General features: G+C 52.4%; 1 protein-coding gene across 1 annotated transcript in view; it reads right to left on the reverse strand.

Annotated features, from left to right (window-relative positions):
- Positions 1-14,490, reverse strand: part of CIITA (class II major histocompatibility complex transactivator) — a gene marked incomplete at both ends in the record, with an annotated part of 43,714 nt that overhangs the window by 7,924 nt on the left and 21,300 nt on the right. Inside the window, 12 exons of the mRNA XM_084248795.1 lie at positions 1,324-1,395; positions 2,082-2,240; positions 3,101-4,751; positions 5,496-5,564; positions 5,754-5,918; positions 7,027-7,161; positions 7,589-7,726; positions 8,080-8,124; positions 9,570-9,653; positions 9,811-9,873; positions 12,745-12,840; positions 13,079-13,225. Of these exons, the coding sequence (XP_084104921.1) occupies positions 1,324-1,395; positions 2,082-2,240; positions 3,101-4,751; positions 5,496-5,564; positions 5,754-5,918; positions 7,027-7,161; positions 7,589-7,726; positions 8,080-8,124; positions 9,570-9,653; positions 9,811-9,873; positions 12,745-12,840; positions 13,079-13,225 (2,824 nt within the window). The remainder of the gene's footprint in view (positions 1-1,323; positions 1,396-2,081; positions 2,241-3,100; positions 4,752-5,495; positions 5,565-5,753; positions 5,919-7,026; positions 7,162-7,588; positions 7,727-8,079; positions 8,125-9,569; positions 9,654-9,810; positions 9,874-12,744; positions 12,841-13,078; positions 13,226-14,490) is intronic.

The following is a 14,490-nucleotide window of genomic DNA, read 5'->3' on the forward strand; positions in this document are numbered from 1 at the left end:
AATGGAGAAGATAATGGCTTTCCCCTGGAGACACTCCTGAAATGAGTAAGGTGACTTACAAAACGCACTGAACATACTGTATAAGTGGCTACAAATTCCTTCCTAATCGCTGGATGACTTTAGATTCCTAATAAAACCCAAACATGAATTTGGCTTTTTCTTTGTTAGAACAAGTCAGGCTCGGCTGACTTAAATGACTCTGGATGAACAGCTTACAAGCTCTAGGCCCCCCGTGACAGCATTGGGGCGATGGGAGCCAAGGGCCATGATGGAAATGCTGGTTCCCCAGCACAGATCCAGCAGGACTGGCCATGTGCCTGTGGCTGCCTGTCTGCAGTGACCAAGAAACAACTGGACCCCAAAACTTGCCAAGTCTTCATGTCTGTGTCCCTGGCTGCCCTGTCTAATGCGGGCACTAGCCCCTGCCACACACAGGGTGACCAACCAACCGGGTTTACTGGGGACTGAGGGATCTTCTGGAATACAAGACTCTCAGAGCTAAAATCAGAATGTTCCCTGGTGAGCCCGCATGTCTGACCACTCCAGCTGTGCATCGAAAGCTCCTGGGAAGCCTTCAAAGTGGGGGAAAATTCCTGAGTCTGAGCCACTGAGTTGGGGTGGGGTCTGAGCACCCACATGCTGTGCAGCCAGGGCTGAAAACCTGACCTGGAATTGGGATGGACCCCTGGGGTCTAGAGGGTAGTGTTGGCCACTGCCAGTGTCCCACTAGAGGGTCCACCCCTGACCTTGACAGTGAGCAAGCTCTGGCACAAGGGGCACTGTGTATGTAGCCCAGGGCACAGCAGGGAAAAGACTCAGATGGTCCTGGTAGCACCTTCCTAAGGAAGGCCATGGGGTGGGGGGGTTACATTTTCCTGCCCCCTGGTCAAACTAAACCACCTGGAAGGTCTTTCTCCTTCTCCTCTCCTCTGCTCTTGCTATCCCATATGACCACTCCATCTGGTTTGTTCTTACTCCTTCATTAAACGTCAGTGCTTCAGTCACCTCCTCCAGGAAGTCCCCCTTGACCTCCCCCAAGTGTGTCTGTCATAACCCTTGCGTTTCCTGCTGGTAGCAACTGCCTATTTACAGGAGCCTGTAAACTGTTGTAAACTCTCACCTATTGAACGAATGGATGCAAATGACCACGCTAACCAGTAAGTGGGTCAGTTAGCAGTGCCAGCCTGAAGCTGGTTTCCAGAGTGGTGGGGTAGGAGGGAAAGAATGATTCTGGGGACCTAGCTCCACCCAGTTGGCATAAGCTCAGCTGATACTGGAGAAGAGACCACATGGGGACCCAAGATTGCCCACCCCTTTGCTTACGCAAACTCCAGCCTCTTGAGGTCCCGGACAGCAGGGAGATCCCCAGCAGTGTCCTCTGAGGAACTTCGTATCCTAGAGAGAACAGACTCTGTTTAGAGGGCCGCAGGCTCTTCTGGGGCTGAGTCCTGACTGATGTGTCCCAGTGCCCAGTATTCCCTGGAAGCGCTGCCTGCTATGGGCTTATTGCAACTCCCACGTTAAAAAGAAAAACCTCAGGGGGCTGGCATGTCATTAAAGCACAGCTGTGCGTGTCATGGGAAGGAGCCTCGGAGTAGGCATCTACCTATGTGATCCCAGACAGCACACAGTAGGTGCTCATGTGTGATGAAGGAGTGAGTGAAAGACAGTTCACTTGCTCTGTGGTCAAGTGCCCTCTGTCCTCTGGACTTCAGCATTCCATCATCAATAAAATGGGGACAATACTGGGTCTGGCTGCCTTGCAAGGTGGCCGTAGGCATCACTTCCATCATTAAATGCAGAGGGCAGCTCATTAACTCCAGCAGCAGAGAGTGTCTCCCTGCTTAGCAAAGAAGAATTGGGTGCAAGCTGTTGGTAAGTTTTGAATAGGACAAATGATGCCTCCTGGGCACTCTGCCTGGGTAGTGACTGCAGTGAGGATTCTGGGTGGCCACTGCACAGGGTAGATGTCTCCTCTGGGAGAGGAGGCACTAGAAGTACTGGCGAAAAATTTGATATTAGGTCCTGCACGTCCTCCATCTGCATGGCCTGGACCACCTCCCAAGCCCTCTCCCTCTCACCTCTGGATCTGCACGAGGTTGCCTAGATCTTCCACATCCTTCATGGACTTGGCCTTGAAAGGCTCAATGGTGAACTTCTCCTCCGCTGTCTGGAGTAGTTCAGTCTCACCTCGCTGTCGCAGGGATTCCCAGAGCCCCACGGTATCACTCAAGGCGGCCCTGTGGAGGAAGGGCCTCAGACCCAGGCATGGTAGCTGGGCTAGACCATGTGGAGGGCAGCTCCGTGAAGGGACCTCCTACCATTCACATGCTTTCCTTCATCAGTTCACCCCCTACCTCCTCCAGAAATACTTCCACCACCACTACAACCCTTATCAAGTCTTCCTTTTCCTCAACTCTCCCACTGGGTTTCCCTTCTTGCTTTGGTTACCAGGAAGCTCAGTGCCAAATTCTTGGTTGACCCGCTACAATGGTGTAGGATCTTACAGTTTTGGTAAAGTATGTTTAGGGAAGAGGTGCTAGAGATTCGCTGGAGATTAGACTGAAGTGATAGTGCAGAACACACAACTTAAAAGAGCCAAATCAAGGAATTTAGACTTGATCCTGCGAGTAATAGGGTGACAATCTCTGAAGGGTTGCCAGCAGGGTGGAATATGGTCATATTCAAATTCTGGGGAAATCGCTCTGGTGGGTGAATATAAAGTGAAGTAGAAGAGGAGAGAATGAAGGCAGGGAGACCAGGGGAGGCTGTGAATTTAATCTAACCGCGAGAGAACGGTGGCTTGCTTCCAGGACAGACAGAAGAAAAATAATTGGATCCCAGATCAGTCTTGGGTTCTAGATGTGGCCTAGTGTCTACACATGGCAGATCGTCAAATGTTGGTCAAAAGAATGATGCTGCCCCTCACTGGCTGTGTGGCTCCGGGTGAACTGCTGTTGCTCTCCGAGCCTCCGCTTCCTCATCTTAAAAAAGAGGAAAGCCCTGACCGCACTGTCCACTAAATGAAACCCCACAGAGGCGCACCTGACACAGCAGACGCTCATGGTAAAGAAGCTCCCTCCCCATGCCCTGCCCTCACCTGAAACGGGTGACACAGCTGAGTCCCACGAGGCTCCCCAGTCCAGAGGGGTCAATGCCAGTGCTGCGGAGGTCTAGGGAGAAGTCGTGGGCCGCCGCCTGCAAGGCGCTGCTCAGCACGTGGATGTCCGGAGGTGTGAGCCGGGTTCCCAGGAAGGAGAGGCGGGTGGGGAGCCCCTGCACCACGTGCTTCCAAATCCCAGGGTCTGAGGCCTCGTGGGCACAGTGCAGCAACTCCAGAAGCCGCCCCACCCGCAGCATCCCTGGCTGCAGCCGCTTCAGATACCTGGCGAGCACTTTCTGCTTCCTCTTTGCCAAGGTGCCCACTGATGGTCCTGCCAGGGCCCCCAGGCCGTGAGCAAGAGGCTGGAAGACCAGACCTGCCAAAAAGCGAGGCGAGCCCTCCAACCAGTTGTCATAAGGCCTCTTCTTCCGTGGAGTCAAAGCCAAATACTGCGGTAGTTCCTTGTCCTTGACCTCGTTGCTCAAAGCCAGCCACACAGCCCCCAAGAAGCATTGCAGGAGGAAGCTGGGGAAGGCCAGCTCAGTCTCTGGGGACCCGGGGGCCGGCAGCAGCAAGCCTTTGGCCACAGCCCAGGCCTTCACCTCCGCCGAGCACAGCTGGTTCTCGCAAAGGATGCTGCGATGCTGGCGGCCCAGCTCCCAGGCCAGCTTGGCCAGTGCCACCAGGGCTCCCGGGGGACTGTCGTGGGCTGCGGGGCCCACTAGGCCCACGAAGAGTCCTGTGAGCGTGGAGGGCAGCTCGGCCTCCTTTTGCAGCTCCAGGAGGGCCTCGGAGAGCTGGCATACCGCCCGGCACAAAGTGGGGCTGTGGCTGTGACCGAGCAGAAAAGGCTGTCCCCGGAGGAGCTCCAAGGTCTTGTCTCTGTGTTCCGTGGCTCCTGAGAGCTCAAAGTAGTGCGCTACGTAGGCCTCGGCCTGCTCGGGTGAGAAGCCCACCATCTCAAACAGGGCATCAGCCTTGCTCAGGCTCTGGGCCAGGCGGCCCCGGGGCCGGGCCGTGAGCAGCAGGGTGCAGCCCCGCAGCAGCTTGCGCTGGAAGAGGCCCGCCAGCAGCCCCCGAAGAGAGCGGGGCTCAGCTGACGGGGGTCCGCAAGAGCTGTGCAAAAGCCCATCTGGATTCTCTAGCTCTTCGAAAGCATCCAGGATGAGCAGGACGCGATCCGACCTCCTCAAGATGTGGCCGAAGACCTGGTCATCCACCGGCAGTGGCTGTGGGCCCAGAATGGACAGCAGATCCTGCAGGCGGTAGGTGTCCCCTGGGCGCTCCAGGCAGTGGCAGGGGAAGGAGAAGACGAAGTCGTACTGCGGCAGCTGGCCACGGGCCCATGCCCGGCCCACAGCCCGGGCCCAGTGGCTCTTCCCGTGTCCTGCCTTGCCCAGCACAGCGATCACCTTTGTCTCACGAGGCCGCCGGCGGTCGCTAGCAGCCTGCAGCACCTCAGTCAGCCTCCCTTGGGTCAGCTGCCGCTCTGCCCAGTCTGGGGTGGCCAGCTCCCTCTCCTGGCTCTTGCTGCTGCTCCTCTCCAGTCGTGCCCTCATCAGGGCCACCTCTACCAAGATGCCCTCCGGGCCTGCAGGCTCAGCCTCGTACTTGTCCCGAAGTGCACGGCAGAACTTCTCCACACTCTCTGTGGGGACCGAGGGGTGGGGTCAGGGGGATACTAGAGGCAGGACTGGCCAGCAGGAGGGCCAAGAGAGGCCAGCCTGGATGCTATCACCATTCGTCCATTTGCCACACAGCCTTCACCGACTGCCTTCTTTATCAGCTGTCTCATTCGCTTACCCGGACGCTCACTCATCCCTCCGCTGACCTCGTCACTGTGCATCTTTGCACTCCTGCACTTCCTCACACATCTCTTTCTTCTTTACCATGGAGGGGATGTGGAACTCATGTGTCTGCATTCAAACCCTGGCCCTATCACTAATTAGAGTAATCTGGAGCATGTTATACGCCCCACGATGCCTCCGTTTCCTCATCTGTAAGATGGGGATATGCTAGGGTTATGGTGACTTTAACAATCTATTGAATGTGCTTAGCAGAGTCCCTGGACTAGAGTAGGACTTAGTGATTTAGGACTTCCAGTTCCACCTCCCATGGCCCCCCTACGCCCCACTCAGCTGCCCTCTCTTCCTCTTTCATTCTCTGGGCCTCACAAATAGGATATCAACCCCTACCGTGGGTTAACTAAGGGGCAGGTCCCCTATCGGTACTACTTAGAAGACAGAAGAAATGCTGAAGTAGTGGCAGAAGCCAACGAGTCCATGAATGAATGAATGAATGAGCGAGCCAGGAAATAAAGGGACGGATAGTGTTGAGTAACTGTGTGAGATGCAGCTGGGTTTGGGCTTCCACCTCCAGCCCCGTCACTTACCAGGCCATTTTGGAAGCTTGCTGGAGACCTTGAGAGCCGCTGGGCATTGGCTGGGGGACAGGTCGTTCTCTGGAGGTGAAAAAGCTGGTGTCAGAGTGAGGTGAGCGGCGCCCCAGGGATTCCCCTCCTTTGGGAGCTGTCAGTCCTCTTAGCCTTCCCAGGGCAGAGCCGGCAGGGGCTGAGGCTGCAGGGTCTGAGGCTGTCTCCTACTCAAAGATGTCTTTCTTTGACCAGCTATACTTTAAAAATGTAAAGTACCTGTCACGTTTGCACGGGAGGTCAAGGCTGGTTCGGGCATGCCAGGGAGGTCAGCTGCCGATGGGGCAAAAGGGCTGGTGGAGCCCGGCCGGTCTGGGGACTTCGGGAGGCTGTGGACAGCTGGGCTGCTGGCAGGGGGTGTCTGGCTAGCCTGGGGCATATCACCTACATTGGGAGGGAGAAGAGCATCAGAACAGCAGGTAACCGCAGGGAGACATTTCAGGATGGAGGCGAGGAAAGGGCTTCGGAGGAGAGGTTCCTAGAGCCTTGGTTTTACCATCTGTGAAATGGACGCAACCAGCTTGGAGGGGGCCTAAGGCAGGTGCTGTTACAGCACTCTTCCTGCTGGTGTTCTGTGCTCCTTTTCCTCCCTGTCAAGAGTGCTCGCTTGCTTCTGGGGAGCCAGCGCATTACACCAAATCTGACATGCAACCTTCAAGGATGCTCTCAAGTGAGAGGAAGTATCCGCCTGTGTCATCCCCATCCCAGAGAGTCCAAGTGTAACTTTTCTTAGACAATTCAAAAGCCCTCTGTATGGTGGGTCTGCAGAGACCATTCTGCTGACCAGGAAACAAGGCAATTCTGAGAAAGGTGTGCAAGTTTGCACACCAAGCTATTCACAGCGGTACACTAAATGAGTGAGGCAGAGTCAGTACCTCAGCAAGCAACTCTTATTGTTCGGCCTGTGAGTGAGCACGTATTGACACTGTGCTTTAAAAATATAATCATTTCCGGGGCCTCCCTGGTGGCGCAAGGGGTTGAGCACCGCACTATGAAGCAATCCGCAGCCTCTGCAGCACCAGTTTGATCCCAGTTGACCAGGGAGAAACCCACATGTTGAGGCAGACCTCTCCTGTCTCGCCCGCTGCTCCCCTCAGCAGTGGATTTCAGTCAGTCTGCCTGTTCTGCTCCCCACTCTGTCTCTGGTGAATCCTCTCACCCCCACATCTCTGGCCTGTACCCCAGGCCTTGTATGCATAAATAAATAAATCTTAAAAAATATATATATAATCATTTCCTAAGAAAGGGCTCAGTGGGGGTGAGGGACACTTGGAGGTCACCCAGCCACTTGGTGGGTCACTCATGTAGACCACCTTGGGGAAGCTCTACTCCCTGGCTTTGATTTTTGGGAAATGGAGACAGAGGGGGGTGTTCTGAGGAGGGGACCATGGGAAGGTCCTGGGCTATATCTGTCAAAGGGACAGAAAGCGGAAGCAGGGTCAAGGAGTGGGCAGGTAGGAGGGGGTGGGGGAGGGGGGGCTGACACACTCACCTTGGCAGATGAGTATACTGGACACCCCTGGCCCAGCCCCTGAGATTTGCCAGAGCCCCTGGGGCAGAGTGGGAATGATCTGGATGGGTCCGGCAGGGAGATTCAGGCAGCTCAACAGGGAACTGGAGGGAGGCCCTGGGAGAGACGAGGACAGTGAGGAGGGCTCCCCCTAGCACCTTCCCTTGTGCTCCTGTCTCCCAATTATTTCCTCAACCTCTGACTCCCTTTCTAAGGCTCTCCAAGCTGCCTGAGAGCCCCAGCCATGTGTGTCTTGCCAGTGGGGGGATCCCCAGAACCCAGTGACTGCACAGAGAAGTGCTCAGTTCACATGTGATTGCACAGGGGTGGCGGGTGAATGCTGAATTGGGGGGTTCCCTGCTATGCCGCCCAGGGATGCGTTTCTTACCGAGGCGTGATCTCAGGCAAGGGCTGAGCTGGCAGGGACCCTGAGCATTCGACTGGCTGGAATTGCAGTGGGTGACACAGACTGGGGGCGGTTCCTGACCCTGCCTTAGCCACCTCTGGGGAGGGGACACCCAGCCTCTCTGAGCCTCCAACATACCAGTCGCCAGCACGGTTTCCTCCAGCGGGGGCTGGCCTGATGCTGAGTCCTTGCAGAACAGACCAGGTGTAGTCAAGGAATCACTCACTGGCCCCACCAGGAAAGTGCCAGTCACCATGGGCACAGCGGGGGTCTCAGCTGTGAAGAGGGGGGTCATGTTAGAGAGATCTCTGGGTGAGATTTGTGTGGGTGCTGGGAGGGGCTTTCCTGGGGTGGGGATGACAGGGTAGGGCCTCCGTTCTGAGTCTGGATTCAGAAGCGGGGGGCAGGGTACAGGATTTGAAGAAACTGAGTGTCCCAGCAGCTGTCAACTGCAGAGCACAGGCTATGGAATCGCGGTCTTGGTTTACACCCCAGATGCACCTCTCCCTAGCTGTGTGATCTTGGACAAGTGGCTTCACCTCTCTAGGTCTTGGTTTTCAAAAGTAGCATGTGCACCCGAGAGGCTGTGCTCCCCGCCTCGCAGCCCCGCCCCTGCTCCACCAGCTCACCGAGCTTCCTGTGCTTGGGGTCCACTGGCAGCTCCTCTGGGAAGGCTGCAGAGAGAACAGCATGGTCAGTCACCCCTGGAGGGGGGGTGTGGTTCAAGTTGGGGTGGGGGGCTCATGGGCACTCGCAGGCCATATGACCCCAAGAGAAGTGCCCTGCCTCAAACTGTTACTGCCCAATTGCGTGTCCACTTGAACCCCAGCCCCACTTCACAGCACCAAAGCAGGACCATGGGGTGTGGGGCACAAGAGGAGTTTGAGTTAAAAAATAAACAATAAGCAAAACCCCTTCTTCTGACCCCTTGCTGTGCATCTTTATAGCTCGACCTCTCTGCACCTTTGGTCTCTGTGTAAAACAGGTGGGGTGGTGACTCCTACTTTGCAGGAGCACCCTGGAGATCAGCAGGTGCCAAGCTAGGGCTTTGATCATCAAAGGAGAAAATTCCAAGTGGCCCCTAGCAAGGGCCTGAGGAGAGAAAGAATGGAGACTGCAGTTCACTTGGAAAGGTTGCAGAGAGGGACAGGGTGGGTGGACAGTGTGTGGGTTACAGGAGTGGAGAGAAGCCCTCGTGGCTGGAGCTTAGTGGCTCGTGGGGAGCCACTAAGCATGGAGGGTCAGAAGGGTCTAGATCAATAAGCTTCGCGGTACATTATTTTGTATACATTGGAGGGTTAGCAGGAAGTGAAAAGATCTGATTTACATTTAAAAGACACGTTCCATATGATCCAGCAATTCCATTCCTAGGCATTTACCCAAAGGACACAGAAACATCAATTCCAAAGGGCACCTGCACCCCTATGTTTATAGCAGCACTGTTTACAATAGCTAAGCTTTGGAAACAACCCAAATGCCCAAAAATAGATGACTGGATCAAGGAGATGTGGTCCATATATACCATGGAATATTACTCAGCATTCAAAAAAGATAAACACATGCCATTTGCAGCAACATGGATGGCGCTGGAAGGGATCATGCTCAGCGAAATAAGCCAGAAAGAAAAAGAAAAATACTGGATGGTCTCACTCATAGCAGGAATCTAGAAAACCTATATGAGGGACAAGGAATTTAGAAAACCTAAATAAGGGATTAATTAATACAAAGTAAAAATCAAAATCAACAAGCAACTATAAACCAGAGACACACTATGAGGGTGGGGGAAGGGAAGGGGAGAGGAACGACTAAGGTCAAAATAAGGGGGGTGCAATTGTATGGGGAATATAACGAAAATGAAAATGCATGCATTGTGCAAAAGTGAAAAATGATGTAAGAATTATATAAAATAAAATATTAAAAAAAAAAAGACACGTTGGCTGCCAGATAAGGACTGATGAAGGAGGCAGGGAGACTGCGTAAGAGGCTCGCAGAGGTGCAGGTAACTGCCCAAGCAGCTAGGACCTAGCAAGGGGAGCAACCAGGAACCATGACAGGCTTGGGATTCCAGGCAGGGTCAGGACTTCAGCGAGACAGGGGGGACAGGGAGAGGACCACTCACGTCTTTTCTGACTTCTCTGCCCTGCTTCCTCCGGCAGTTCCACCATCTCGCTGATCACGTCTTCCAATCCGTCCAATCCTATCTCTACTTTGGAGAAAAACCAAAGACACCGACATGCTCAGTTAATGGATCCCCAAAGGGAGTCTCTATCCTCCCAGTTGGGGAGGGATCTGACCTCCTGTGGAAGGGTCTCCAGGGAACAGGGAGGAAATGCAGGGTGAGCCAAGAATCCCCAACTTACTGAAGATGTTTTTGCTCAGTCCATCCGGCTGGGAGTCCTGGAACACGTACTGGTCCAGTGCCGCTGCCCAGGGAAAAAGCAATCAGTGAGTCCTCCCTGAATGTCCATCCTGTGCCAGGCACCCTGAGAGCTGTGACCCTCCAGGCCAGGAACACAGTGGGGGCTCAATAAATGGTTACTGAATAAATGAATGAAGGAAAGAACACTGAACTCCTGGGGCTGCTAACTGAAGGAATAATGTCATTTCTCCATGAAAGACGTATCTGTTGCTACAAAGTAGTGCAATGAAAGCTGGTGGAGTTGTCATGGGTTTGAATTCAAATTCTAGCTCTGTCTCCCACTAGCCCTACTAGCTGTGTGACCTTGGGCCAGTTACTTTTCCTTTCTGGATATTTCCTCTTCTGTTAACAAGAATAAAGAATACCTAAAAGCCAGGATGGAAGGTGAGGATTACAGGCTCTGCATTTAAAATATCCAACACAGGGCCTCCCCGGTGGCGCAGTGGTTGAGCACTGGGCTGCGAAGCTGCCCGTAGCCTCTGCAATACCGGTTCGATCCCCAGCCACCAGCGAGGGTCCCACATGGCGCGCAGACCTCTCCTGCCGCCCGCTGCTCCCCTCAGCAGTGTACTTCGGTCCTTCTGCCTGCTCTGCTCCCCGCTCTGGCTCTGGTGAATTCTCTCAACCTCCCACACTTCTGACTGTGCCCAGTGCTTGTATAAATAAATAAATAAATCTTTAAAAAAAATAAAATATCCAACCCAGTAGTCAATACACAGGAGGTGCTCAATAATGGTGGTAAATTCTATGAAACCAAACATGGCTTGGAGCCAATGGGAAGATAGTTATCATGTCAGGAAGTCAGAAGAGAGCATATATAGTGTGGTGGGGCAAGGAGGGAGGGCTTTCCAGGGGAAGGGTTCCTGGGAACAGGTCTTACAAGGTGAGGGCAGAGTCTAAGTAGAAAATGAAGGGCTTTCCAGGTAGTAGGGACAGAGTTAGGAAAGACGACTGGTGTATGTTTGGGAAGCACTAAAGAGATAGATGACTACAGAAGTTCCATGCTAGGGAAAGTTAGGACTTGATTTTATAGCCAGTGGGGAGCCAGGTGGCTTGTGAGCTGAGGAATGGAGTGACAGGTGAGGGAGATAGTGACGCCACTCTCACTATGGTGATAGTGGTGATGGTGATGATAGAGTCGATAATGGTGCTCACGATGGTGGCAGTGGTGGTGCTCCTAATACTCACTGAATGCTTACTTTTGAGATTCCTTTTCTAAATACTTCATGCACAGAAACTCATTCAACTCTCACAACCATCCCATGAAGGGAGTTTTATTATCCCCATTTCACACGTATAGAAACCAGTATAACGTTTCAGAATGCCTCATGATTGCCTGGCCAGGCATGTCCATCTCAGAGCACAGAGGAAACCCACAGACTGCAGGAGCAGACTTGGGTGAAGCTTCTCCCTCCACCTGCTTAGGCAACTCCTACTGCCCATGCCCTTCAGGGAAAAAAGCCCCCAAATCCTAAGTGATGGCCAAATCCCTCATTACTGTGACTGAGGCCAAATCCGTCAGTCCCAAACGTGTCTGCTTCCCCCAAGTAAAATCCCCAGGAAGGAAAAGAAGCCAGCTGTCTCTCAGTTCTGTAATTTTGGAGACACAGACAGTAGCTGATCCTCTTTATGTATGTGATGCTGGATTTACTCTGCTGGGGACAGACGGGCCACACTCATGCTGGTCACAGATCTGATGAGCGATGTGGTTCTGCAGTTGCCACTAAACGCTGTTGTGCAGGTTGTTCAATGTACAAGCGTCCCCAGCCAAGAAGGACAACAAGAATCCAGTCTGCACTTTGATACTTTGATAACGGAGCTGTTACTTTCTAATGGGGGGGGGGTTGTCCATCGGAAGACAGGAATCTTTTTCTAATCCAACAAAGCATCTGTATGAGAGAGTGGAGACACTGGTGGAGGAGGAATCTTTTACGCCATCCCATGCCCACCAAAACACAACTGAAACTCTTCTCCTCCAAAGAGTTCTGCCCTTTTCCGAAAGCTGGAGCTGTTTTATATTTAAGCTGCAAACCAACCTCGTAGCTTAAGCCTTAGCAAACCTCCCCAACCAGAAAATTTACTTTTTTGTGGCTGAGATGAGGAAGAACTAGGTTTGCATTTCAGACCCGCCCCCTACTCTCTCTAGCATAGCCTTACCTTATCTCTGTAAACCCCAACCTCCTTATCTATTTTTTAGAAAGATTTATTTATTTATGCATGCAAGAGCTGAGGGTTATGCCAGAGGTACAGGTTGGCGAGAGAATTCACCAGAGACAGAGTGGGGAGCAGAACAGGTGAATCTACAAAAATACACTGTTGAGGGCAACAGTGGGCGAGACATGAGACGTGTGAGTCGGCTCCCTGGCTGGGGATCGGAACTCATGCTGCAGTAGCTGTTGATAGCTTTATAGTGTTGAGACTTAACCCCTTGTGCCTCCAGGGAGGCTCCCCCAACCTCCTTATCTATAACACAGACACCAACAGCACCTACTTCCTTTGCTGTTGGGAGGACTCAGTGAGATACCATCCAGGGACTGGCCTGCTACAAGTGCCTCTCACATGGTATTTATTACAAAGACTAGAGCAATTTGACTTAGGATTCAGGGATACTTTGATAAGAGAGATGAGGCATGGTATGGACTTTGTGGGAGGAAAGAAAAGAAGAACGAGAAATAGAAAAAGGTACAGAAATGGAGGCAGAGGATGTAAAAGTGAGCTTTTGCGCTCACTGGAGTTCATTTGAGAGGGGGCCTATTTCCCCAGCTAGTCTCCCTTCTCCTAGTCCTCACTCCCCACACCCCTTGCTGTGTTTTCTGAGGGAGGGGCCTGCTGCGTCTCTGTGTGAGTAGGAGAGTGAATAGGAGAGTTTCCTCACCGATATTAGCATAAAAATCCCTGGTTTCTTCATCACCGTCCATGTCACACAACAGTTTGTTGAACTGTTCGCAGTTGATGGTGTCCATGTCGGGTTCTGGGAGGGAAAGTCCTTGGGTGAAGCAGGGAAGATCCAGGAGGGCTGGTCGGGGCAGGAGGGAGAGGCAGGGCGCACTGGGGGGACGTCCCTATGGGGAGGGAGCCTCCCGGGTGCCGGAGCTGTCCGTGGTGCTGACTGGAGTCTGCGGCCAGCGTTTCCTTTGGTGACCGACTGCTTCTAGGGCAGGCTGAGGGGTGCCAAGGGACCCAGAGGGGCCAAAAGGAGGAAAGCCCACCTGGGAACATCTCCAGCTCTTCTTCCTCGGAGAGGTCCATGTGGTCATAGAAGTGGTAAAGCTGCAAGGGGTCAGCGTTGCTGTTGAGAAGGTCCAGGTACCCGCCTTCTAGCTTCCCCAGCTCCATGGTGGCACACTGTCCGCTGCCTGGAAGGGAGACGTGCACGGTCATCTCTCGGGGGTGTTGGAAACATGTGGAGAGTTAGCACTTACCACAACCCCCAGTTGGGTTTCTCAGTGAGGGCCAGGGTAGGGGGACGGGGGGCAAAGAAAATGAGCGAAGGTGCTTGCTCAGCACCTCTGACATTCTCAGTGAGGACTCAGTGGGGAGAGGAGATCATATTTCCTTCTTTACAATCATGCTTGGAAGATTCCCACGGTATAGACGGGGAACTGGGGAAGTGTAGATTCAAGATGTTTCACAGCTGGGAACTGAGTTCCACATCAGGCGCTGTCATGAATGACAACAGCTGAGATTTATTGAGCACCTGCTATGTGCCAGACTCATGAACTGGTACATTTAATCTTCCTATCAACAACAATATAAGGTCAATACTATTACTATCCTCATTTTACACAGGAGAGGCCTGAGGCTCAGAGAGGTGAAGTGACTTACATAAGGCAACCCAAGTCCACATGAAGACTGGATTTGGTTCTGGGCAGTGTGACTCAAGAACTGCCTTTAAATGCTATGCTCTACTGCCTTGAGTGACCACAGCAAGACTCCATTCCTGTCTGTCTCTCAGTTTCCCAATTTGTAAACTGAAGGAGTTGGACCAGATTTCCTCTCAGACCCTTCATCATCACTCATCAAAGGACATATCAAGTACCTTCAATTTAATCTTTAAAGCAATCCTGGATGTGTCCTTTCAAAAACTTGCGTACAAACATACACAGACACATAGTTCATATGAGCCAAAAAAAGGAAACCAACTCACATATCCATCAATGGTTGAATAGATTTTTTTTAAAAATGTGGTAAATCCATTCAATGAAATAATATTCAACCATAGGAAGAAGGCATTAATGTATGCACAATATGGATGGAACTTGAAAACAAGATGCAGGGTCAAGCCAGAAATGACAGCCCACCTGCTGTGGGATTCCATTGCAGAAGAGGCAAATCTTCAGAGACAGAAAGTAGATTAGTGGTTGCCTAGGGTTGGTGAGGGATATGGGGGAGTATCTACTAATGGGCATGGGTTTCTTTTAAGGGGGATGATGAAAATGCTCTAACATTGGATATGAGATTGTTGCATGCAGTGTGAAAAGTCTAAAAGGACCCTGAGTGGGGGAATTGTATGATAGGTGACTTAGATTCCAATAAAGCTATTAAAACAAAACACCAGCCATGTAAGGTGGGTATTATTCTCTCCATTTTGCAGATGAGGAACTTGAGGCTCAGTGAGGCT

Source organism: Talpa europaea (genome assembly GCF_964194135.1).
Source record: "Talpa europaea genome assembly, chromosome: 12".
In the NCBI taxonomy this organism is placed as follows: Eukaryota; Metazoa; Chordata; class Mammalia; order Eulipotyphla; family Talpidae; genus Talpa; species Talpa europaea.